Source organism: Chlorocebus sabaeus, chromosome 23 (assembly GCF_047675955.1).
Source record: "Chlorocebus sabaeus isolate Y175 chromosome 23, mChlSab1.0.hap1, whole genome shotgun sequence".
In the NCBI taxonomy this organism is placed as follows: domain Eukaryota; kingdom Metazoa; phylum Chordata; class Mammalia; order Primates; family Cercopithecidae; genus Chlorocebus; species Chlorocebus sabaeus.
Genome location: NC_132926.1, coordinates 60078610 through 60089151, shown reverse-complemented (window position 1 = coordinate 60089151; position 10542 = coordinate 60078610). Strand labels below are relative to the sequence as shown.

At 40.2% G+C, this 10542-nt stretch overlaps 1 protein-coding gene across 1 annotated transcript; it reads left to right on the top strand.

The window, feature by feature from the left end:
* The first annotated feature begins 8985 nt into the window (after nt 1–8985).
* On the top strand, nt 8986–9936 carry FTMT (ferritin mitochondrial). The gene has a single exon (XM_008014232.3). The coding sequence runs from the start codon at nt 9071–9073 to the stop codon at nt 9800–9802; it is 732 nt and encodes a 243-aa protein (XP_008012423.2). The 5' UTR covers nt 8986–9070; the 3' UTR covers nt 9803–9936.
* Nucleotides 9937–10542: the final 606 nt, after the last annotated feature.

Sequence of the window (10542 nt, the reverse complement as noted above, 5' to 3'; positions counted from 1 at the left end):
AGAAATCTAATATACAACATGAGGACTACACTTAATACAATTGTATTGCATTAGAGATTTTGTTAAATAAGTAGTTTTAGCTGCTTTTGTCACAATAATACTATGTGAGATCACAGACGTTTTTAATCTGTTAATCTTCATTATAGTAACCATATTACTGTTTATATGTATCCCATCACATCCTGTTGTAAACCTCAAATATACACAATACAATTTATTAAATAAATTATGCATTATTATTATTAGCACACAACCATGCTTATTCATTTACTATGGCTGCATTCATACTACAAGAGCAGAGTTTAATAGTCGCAACAGAGACTGGCCTGCAAAGCCTAAAATGTTTATTGTCTGGCCGTCTCTAGAAGAAATTTGCAAATCCCTGTCCTGGAGTCCGAGAGCAGCCTGAGCAGAAAAAAAGGCACAGGACCTGTGCTAGTCTGTTCTCACACTGCGAATAAAGACATACCTGAGCCTGGGTAGTTTATAAAGGAAAGAAGTTTAACTGACTCACAGTTCCACACGGCTGGGGAGGCCTCACAAACATGGCAGAAGGCAAAGGGGGAAGCAAAGTCACATCGTACATGGTGGCAAGCCAGAGCGCTTGTGCAGGGGAAACTCCCATTTATAAAACTATCAGATCTTCTGAGACTGACTCACTACCACGAGAACAGTATGGGGGAAACCACCCCCACGAGTCAAGATTCAATTATCTCCACCTGGCCCTGCTCTTGACATGTGGGGATTATTACAATTCCATGTGAGATTTTGATGGAGACACAGTCAAACCATATCAGGACTTAATTGTAAAAGTAGGAGAATTTCACTGAAGGCTGAATTCATTGCCTTCACCAAAATTATGGCTCTGATAGAGAAAGACTGAAACTTGGAATAGAAACATCTGGGTAAAATGCATATAAGTTCATTCAACTGCCAGATTTTCTTATTGGCTTATTATTGAATCATATTGGCTTGCAGAAGCAGCCCACTGCTTCTTGCTGGAAGGAAGAAGCAAACCCACCTCTATCAGTGACTATGCAGAGGCATCAACAGGGCTGGTGCTAGTAGGACAATGCTTTTCCTCAAAATGGATCCACATTGCCCCTGATGGCCCCTTGTATTAGTTTCCTATGGTTGTCATAATAAAGTATCATAAACTAGGGGGCTCACATCAACAGACATTTATTCTCTTACAGTTCTGGATGCTAGAAGTCCAAAACCAACGTATCTATTGGCAGGACCATCCTCCTTCCAAAGACACAAAGGAAGAATTCTTCCTTGCCTGTTCTAGCTTCTGATTGTTACTGGCAATCCTTAGTGCTCCTTGGCTTGTAGATGCATTGCTCTAATTTCTACCTCTGACTTCACATGGTCTTCTCTCCTCTGTGTCTATGTGTCTGTCTAAATTTCCCTCTTCTTATAAGGACATCAGTCATTGAATTAGTATATACCCTGAGCCAATAATCTTATTTTAACTTGATTATGTCTGCAAAGATCATGTTTTCAAATAAGGTCACATTCACAGGTTCTGGATGGACATAAAGTTTGGGGGGATATTATTCAACCCAGTCACTCTGACATCAACAATTAGTCATCCATCATTAAGCATGACCCAAACAGAGAAATACTGATGCCAACCCTGCTGTGAAATAGAAGGTTTATACTTAGAGGGAGCTACAAATCTGATTAATATATACTGGCATCAACTGAGACAGAATGCTTGGGAGTGGATCTTGAGGGTGTAAACTGTGGCAGAGTGGTGAGGAGTTGGAATATAAAGTTGTGTAAGAGTAGGAATTGGCCAGGCATGGTGGCTCATGCCTGTAATCCCAGAACTTTGGGAGGCCAAGGTGGGCAGATTGTATGAGGCCAGGAGTTCGAGACCAACCAGGCCAACATGGCAAAACCTGTTCTCTACTAAAAACACAAAAAATTAGCCAGGCATGGTGGCACATGCCTGTAGTCCCAGTTGCTTAAGAGGCTGAGGCAAAAGAATTGCTTGAACCTGGGAGGCAGAGGTTGCAGTGAGTTGAGATCGTACCACTGCACTGCAGCCTGGGCAACAGAGCAAGACTCTGTCTCAAAAAAAAAAAAAAAAAAAAAGCAGGTTTTGCTGATGTGGGGGCACTTTTCCCCTGACTAAAGATTTAATTCTCTGACAAGAGTCCCTAGAGAAAATATTAATACACTGCTGGATGGCTCTTTGAAATCTTCAAAATCTGTTACTACATGTTAAATGATACAGAAATAGCAGAACTGCCTGTGCAGAACTGAGGGAGAGATCAAGTTCGGAAAATGAGCATGCTGGAATGCATTTACTGTATAAGACCCAAGAATCCACCAGATGACCACATTCCTTAGATGGCCAGAGTACGCCGTTTACACAAGGCAAAAATGAATGTGATAATGAACGAGTCATGAACAGTATTCAGATGGTCAGTTATATAGGCCAGGACTAATTATTAAAGATGCTGTTATGTAGAACTATGTTCCCTAGTATCAATGAGTATGACAGGATTCAGAATAGCAAGGCCAGATAACAGCATTTATCCACCAGAGAGAGGTAAGTTGAATTTACCACAATAGCCAGAAGATCAAATGGCAACCAGGGGCATTGACCTGCCAACACCTATGGTAATGCCTATTGACCATGCTGTTACTAGTGGCAAGACAAGTGAGTAGCCAGATTGAGATACATGATAATAACAAAAAGGGGTCCAGAGTGGATGATGTCAGCTGCCTCAATGGAAATTTATAATCAGTTGTCTAGTTTCCAGACATCATCCAGTTCTTTTTTTTTTCCTTTCTTTTTTTTTTTTTTTTTTTTTTTTTTTTAATAGAGACAGGATCTCGCTATATCACCCATGCTGGTCTCAAACTCCTGAGCTCAAGCTATCCTCCCTCCTTAGCCTCCTAAAGTACTGGGATTACAGAAAAGAGCCACTGTACCTGGCCTTTGACATGAGCCAGCTCTCACACCCAGACATATCAATCGAACATGTTTCTCCTTGTAGAATGACCCTGCAACTCCTCAGCAAGTAGATATAGCTGTTTTGTTTGGTTTTGAGACAGGGTCTCATTCTGTCACCCAGGCTGTTAGTGCAGTGGTGCAATCACAGTTCATTGCAGCCTTGAACTCCTGGGCTCAGGCAGTTCTCCCACCCCAGCCTTCCAAGTAGCTGGATAGATATACACCACGAAGACCAGCTAATTTATTTATTTATTGGAGATATGGGGTTTCCTTATGTTGCACAAGCTGATCTCAAACTCCTGATCTCAAGCAAGCAATCCTCCCTCCTCAGCCTCCCAAAGTGCTGGGATTGCAGGTATATGTCATTTGGATTAACTCTTTCCTTTCCTAAAAGGACCTATGGGCATTTGCTTGTGTAATAATACACTGGATAAAGAAAAATACCCAGTTCTTTGAGGATTGTTGGATACAGAGTCCAACTGATGCTGATATCCAGAAACCCAGAGCACCACCATAGCCCATTATTACAGTAAAGGTAGAGGGAAGACATGTGACAAATGAAGTCCTTCCCCACGGTTATCTCACTGTGGATACAGTATATCCATGGACCTACCAGTTGCCATCTTCTGAGTTCCTAAATGCATAACTGGAATGAATATACTTAGCAGGTACCAGGACCCTCACGTTGATTCCTTGACATATGGAGTAAAAGTGTACACAGAAAACTCAAGAGGAAGCCCCTGAAATATCCCGTTCATCAAAGTTATTCAAACTAATGAGTTCCATATCCTGTTTGGAATGTCAGAGGTTAGTTTTACCCCTAAAGAATTAAATGAGGCAGGGGTGTTGGTTCCCACTCTATCACCATTTAATTCACCAAGTAGACTCTGCAAAAAACAAAAGAATATGAGTGAAGCATGGTGGACTGTCCAAGCAGTATCCACAATCACAGCTGTTATTCTGGGTGTGGTGTCTTTACTAAAACAGACCGACTAAGCCTCCAGTTCATGGTATGTGAATTTTGATTTGGGTGCATATGTAATTTTCAGTATTCTTCATGAAAGCATCTGAGGTAGTTTACATCCATCTAGGATGGGCAGCAGTATATATTCACAGTCTTGCTCCAAAGATATGCTAACTTGCCTGCTCTCTGTCATGATAAATCTAAAGACAACTGGCTTATTTGAACATTCCACCATATTGGAATGATGACACTAAGTTAATAGACCTAATAAGTGAAAAAGTACTCTGGACAGTCAGCTAAGAGGGTGAAAGGTAATCAGTGACTGGAATATTGGTGAAGTTTTAAGAGTCCAGTGGTTTAGGAAAAGCCAATATCTTTTGCAAGGCAAAGAGTTACTGCACCTTGCACTTCCATTCCTAAATGAATAAAATGAATGAATAAAGCAGAATTTGCTAGACTTCTTTTGGTTTTAAAGGCAGTATGTACTACACTTGGGAGTTTGGTTCTGACTCATATACGGTTCTTACCTAAAAAGTTCCCAGTTTTCAGTGGACCCCAGCATAAGGCAAAGAAAAGTACTCCATAGCTGAGTCCAACTACGCTCTTCAGAATTCTGAGACTTTCTAGTGATAACAGAGCAATACATATGTTATATGCTTTTTCTTTTCCCAAAGAGTAGAAAACAAACCCTCTATTGTTTTCTATTCAAAACCCTCAAATAGCCGGGCGCGGTGGCTCAAGCCTGTAATCCCAGCACTTTGGGAGGCCGAGACGGGCGGATCACGAGGTCAAGAGATCGAGACCATCCTGGTTAACACGGTGAAACCCCGTCTCTACTAAAAAATACAAAAAACTAGCCGGGCGAGGTGGCGGGTGCCTGTAGTCCCAGCTACTCGGGAGGCTGAGGCAGGAGAATGGCGTGAACCCGGGAGGCGGAGCTTGCAGTGAGCCGAGATCGTGCCACTGCACTCCAGCCTGGGCGACAGAGCGAGACTCCGTCTCAAAAAACAAACAAACAAAACCCTCAAATATTCCATTAACAGCAAGTGCATAATCCATAGTGATCAATGGACTTATCTCCACCCTGGCTTCATCACATTACAGGCTTCTGACAGCAAGCAATTTTAGAAGGGACTAAGGTCAGTAATGAAAATGAAGAGTTGCGTACATGACTGACTTTGTTACATAAAAGAGAATTTTTTTTTAACTGAGAAAAAGAGAAAAATGTCTTCATTACAAATGCAAATATAAAGGGATCAAGTTACTTTCTACCTTTTTTCCTCATTGTTTATGACTGCTCCCATCTATTAATGTAAAAGAGTAGCATATTCTTCAAAGATTTTTCAAGGTATTTAAATTCTAAAAAATGTTTAGTGTTTAAAATCAAGTGCTTTCAAGTAAAGAATATAATAAAATGTGATCTACATATTACATAAATCAAAACATGGCTTAATAAAAAAAACCCACATTCATATAGTTAATTTCCCATTGGCAAAGCATTTTCACATATATAATCAATGATTGTCTAATATATCTATAAAGGAGAAATAAGTGAATACTGTTATTCCTTTGGAGACTGAAACCACCAAGTACAGAGATTTTCTGCAAAACCTCAAATAATTTAAAGTGAAGATGTCTCCTGATATACTTTATAAAATGTATTAGGCTCAACTGGTATACCATACCAAATAAGAATTTCTATTATAATTTATTTGGACATTTTAAAGCATTTATATGTGTTTATTTTTTAATATGTGTCAAGCTGTAGGCTGGGGCCTGGAGATTTAAAAATGAGTAACTAGTAGGCTCTGCCCTTAAGAACACATACATACACACATGTATATACAAGGAATTATAACATAATACAATATGCTCTTGATATAAGCAAAGTACTTAACCAAATACAAAGTAATGATTAATTCTGAATGATACTATGTAAGACTTTACAGAAAATGTAATATATTTCATGAGACAGTTAAAGGAGGTTGGAAAGATGAGTTCTGGGTGCGAGGAAAGGAAAGTGAAGAAGCAGAGAGAAATCCAGAGAAGCCTAAAAGCTTAGGGTGTTTTAGAGGAAGAGAAGAAGACATTACAACTAAGAAAGAAATGAGTTGTGAAGAGTGGTGGGCAATCATCTAGGTTTGTATTTTTTTAGAACATTAATTTTACTGTAAATACTAGAAATCAAAATGCCCATAACATAAACATAAGACTTATCACATCCTCACATTTTCAAAGTCTAGCAAATTATATGACACATTTTGTAATATGAAGAAGAAACACTTTTGACAAATTAACATAATATTTAAATGTGTATTGTATTTAATGGCATTTCTGCATTACGCTTCATGTATTACATTTGTTTTACATCTATGCATTTTATTACTTAAGGGATAAACATTTATATGAAGAACATCAATTTTCCGAAAACGCTAGTAGCAGCAGTCAGCATTTACTACTACTCTAAACAATCATTTTCATAACCTCTCTTTAGGGAACTACATTTTAAGAAGAGAAAAAATGGGGGAAAAATAAAAGTAAAGATGGGTGTGGAGAAGTGAAAACTAGTGAGAAATTGCCTGGCAAATATCAATCACCTTCTAGTAGCAAAGTTTAAGTGCAACTAGATCTTAAGCATCCCTTTTATTTACAGCACCTTTTAAGAAGCTACATGAGAGCAGAGAGCTTACTAGTAAACTACAAGTTTGACACTCCCATACAATACAAGAATTTTCACCTCACTACCCATACATAATAGCAACAATATAACATCTGTAAACATCCTTTGTAAGCTGTAAAGGTCTTTTCATATTCAATAACAATAACACTTGCTTACTGAATAATTAAGACAATTAATTTTTAATAATTAAACAGGAATTATCCAATAAAAACTATTAAAGGGTATTCCAAGTGCTTATCCTGTGTCAAGCACTGTGATAAATGCTCTGTATGCGTTCTCTTATTTAATTCTTTCAACCACCCATGGGAGATAAGTAGTTTCCTCAATTTACAACTGAGGCAACTAACCTAGAAAGACAATCTGAGCTGACCAAGGAAATAAAGGAAAGTAACATAGAAACAGTAATATACAGATAACATAAAGAATACCTGAATAGAAACAGTACCATTATCAAAGACCCAGATAATAAACATAAGAATCAAACAATCATAACAAAAACAAATAGCTCAATATATAAATGGACAAAGATTTGAATATACACTTCACCAAGAATATGTGGTTGACAGAAGGCAGGTGCAAACATACTTAGCATCAGTAATCATTATGGAGATGCAAATTAAAAACACATTGAAACACCAGCACACACTCATTAGCAATTTTTAAATTTTAATTAAAATTAAATGACTGACAATACCATGTGTAAACATAAAATGTGAAGGAACTTGAACTCTTACACTCTGCAGATGGGAATGTAAAATGGCATAATCACCTTGGAAAACAGTTTGGAAATTTCTTTAAAAATTAAACATATACCTATCATGTAATCCAGCTTTTCCTACAAGGTATTTTATCAAGAGAAATGAGAGCATCTGACCACAGAAAGACTAGTACAAGAATGTCTATAACAGCTTCATTTTAATAGCCAAAAACTGTAACAACCAAAATGTCCATCATCAGATGAAAGGATAAACAAATTATGGTATAGCCATACAATGGAATACTACTCAGCAATAAAAGGAACTACTGAAACAAGCTACAGTATAGATGGATCCTAAAATAATTATGGTGACTAAAAGAAAGCAGATACAAAGGAACACATACCGTTGACTCTATTTACATGAACTATATGCATCTGCAGTTTATTGTATGTCAATTATATATCTCTATATAAAGCTGTTTTTGTATGTTTATATTCACTTTCGTGTGTCTGTAAAACACGTTTTTCATTTTTTAAAACCTCTGAGTATTACCATCAACATTTTAAGAATAGTAATCTCTGGGCAGAAGACGAATTAGGGTTGTTTTGAATTTTCTTCTGTGTGCTCACCCTTATTTTTTCAGTACCCCACAAAAATTACATAAATACTATTTTTAACGCTAAATGCTATTTAAAGTTTAATTTTTAAAGAGCCATTTTTACAAGGATATAATCTCTGCATTAACAAAAAATAGGAAAGTACATAGGCATTTTATTCCTCCTAGGGTTTCTACAGTATCTCTTTTTTTTTTTTTTTTTTTTTTTTTTGAGACGGAGTCTTGCTCTGTCGCCCAGGCTGGAGTGCAGTGTCGCGATCTTGGCTCACTGCAAGCTCCGCCTCCCGGGTTCACGCCATTCTCCTGCCTCAGCCTCCCGAGTAGCTGGGACTACAGGCGCCCGCCCCCACGCTCGGCTAATTTTTTGTATTTTTAGTGGAGACGGGGTTTCACCGTGTTAGCCAGGATGGTCTCGATCTCCTGACCCAGTGATCCGCCCGCCTCGGCCTCCCAAAGTGCTAAGATTACAGGCGTTAGCCACAGCGCCCGTCCTATGGTATCTCATTTCTTTACAATGAAGATACATTTTATATTTAAAAATAAACTATGCATGTATTTTAAAAGAAACAGTCTTAAAAATGTGCCCACTATGCTGGCAATTGTTTCCATACTTACATGTTAAGCAATCAGTTAATTTATGTACACCTGCTTTGGATGTGGACCTTTATTCTCACAGGTAAAAACGGTGACTTTTGGTTCACCCTTTTCACTGTGTTGCCCATCCAACTCTTGGTCCTTATGAAAAGGTCAGAGAAGAATGGGGAGTACAGCTTGGTCCCTTCTTTGGGAAGTCCCAGTGCCTACTCTCCTGACAGCCTTTTTCAAGCAGGTGAAATCAGTGACAATCGCCAAAGAGCAGAAATCTCGTGTCGACGGTGGGGGCGAATGTTCACGGAATCGTGACTGGGCATCCGCGCTCGCCTCCGCCTAGGCGGCGCCCCACGCGGGTCCCCAGAGACCCCCGCGGCGCTTCCCCGGCGCCCTCCGCGTGGAACCCTGAGCCTCTGGCAGAGAAGGGGCGTGTGACGCAGTCGCCGTTGCCTAGGGCCACATTCTGATCGGATCTGACGCTTCCAGATCATCGGATCTGAGGCCCGAGAAGGCCGGGCCTCAGTTTCCCCACTTCCAAGGAGGCGGCGCTATGCTGTCCTGTTTCAGGCTCCTCTCCAGGCACATCAGCCCTTCGCTGGCGTCTCTGCGCCCCGTACGCCGTTGCTTCGCGCTTCCGCTGCGTTGGGCCCCGGGGCGCCGCCCCTCGGATCCCAGGCCGATCGCCCCTCGCCGCCCCCTGACCGCAGCCGCATCCTCCGGGGACCCTACCTGTCCCGCAGCCGGCTCCTCTCGGGTGCGCCAGAACTTCCACCCCGACTCCGAGGCTGCCATCAACCGGCAGATCAACCTCGAGCTCTATGCGTCCTACGTGTACTTGTCCATGGCCTATTACTTCTCCCGGGATGACGTGGCCTTGAACAACTTCGCCAAGTATTTCCTTCACCAGTCCCGAGAGGAGACAGAGCATGCGGAGAAGCTGATGAGGCTGCAGAACCAGCGAGGAGGCCGGATCTGCCTGCAGGACATCAAGAAGCCGGACCAGGACGACTGGAAAAGCGGGCTGCATGCCATGGAGTGTGCTCTACTCTTGGAAAAGAATGTGAACCAGTCGTTGCTGGAATTGCACACTCTAGCCTCTGACAAAGGTGACCCCCATTTGTGCGACTTCCTGGAAACCTACTACCTGAATGAGCAGGTGAAGTCTATCAAAGAACTAGGTGACCACGTGCACAACTTAGTGAAGCTGGGGGCCCCGGATGCTGGCCTGGCGGAGTACCTTTTTGACATGCATTCCCTTGGAAATGAAAACAAGCAGAACTAAGCCAGGGGCTGCCTTCCTCCCACGTCATTGGGTTCAAAGACCAGAGTCAGCTGTTTCCTGCTTTCTTGCCCTTAAAATCACCTCCATCTTTATATTTTTCTGTAATACTATTCTTGCAATAAAGTGATTTGTAGGAGAAAAAAAAAAGTTTTGCCCATGTTTAACAAGGACTTTTTATTAACCATCAAGACGCTTATTTTCCCAGCTCAAAGAATAGCCCAGATAACTATGGTATGAAAAGGACTCAAAAAAGGTACTGAAAGAGGGTGCAAACTACCGTTCTCCAGTTGCCAAGTATTATCAGAATATGAACCTACACTTAAATTCTGTGATTTTTAATTCAACAAGTGCCTGCTATATTCAATACCTTATGCAAAACGCTAAAGTGGGAAAATGGATAAAAATATACAAATAACTATAAGTGAAGAATATTTAGTACTGTGAAAATCATACATGCAAAATGCTATGACAGCTTTTGCCTTTTCCCATGGTGTCCCAAGAAGCAGTACAGTCTGGAGATTGTTTTTTAAAAGAATTCATAGTCAAATTTGGGATAAGCTACATGAATTATCAGTGCTGGTCTTGGAAAAATCACAGCATATATTAACATTTTAAGGGTTCTGGGACATTTTGCAATTAAACAATAAATATAAAAGCTTGAATTATTTTTGTTTAGCTCAGTGTTTTCCAAACATATGCAATCTCAGGGTTTCGTTCTTTTAATGTCAGTAATATAACAA

Excerpts from the sequence above, each read along its gene's own strand:
- FTMT (XM_008014232.3), top strand. The coding sequence starts at position 9,071 with ATGCTGTCCTGTTTCAGGCTCCTCTCCAGGCACATCAGCCCTTCGCTG.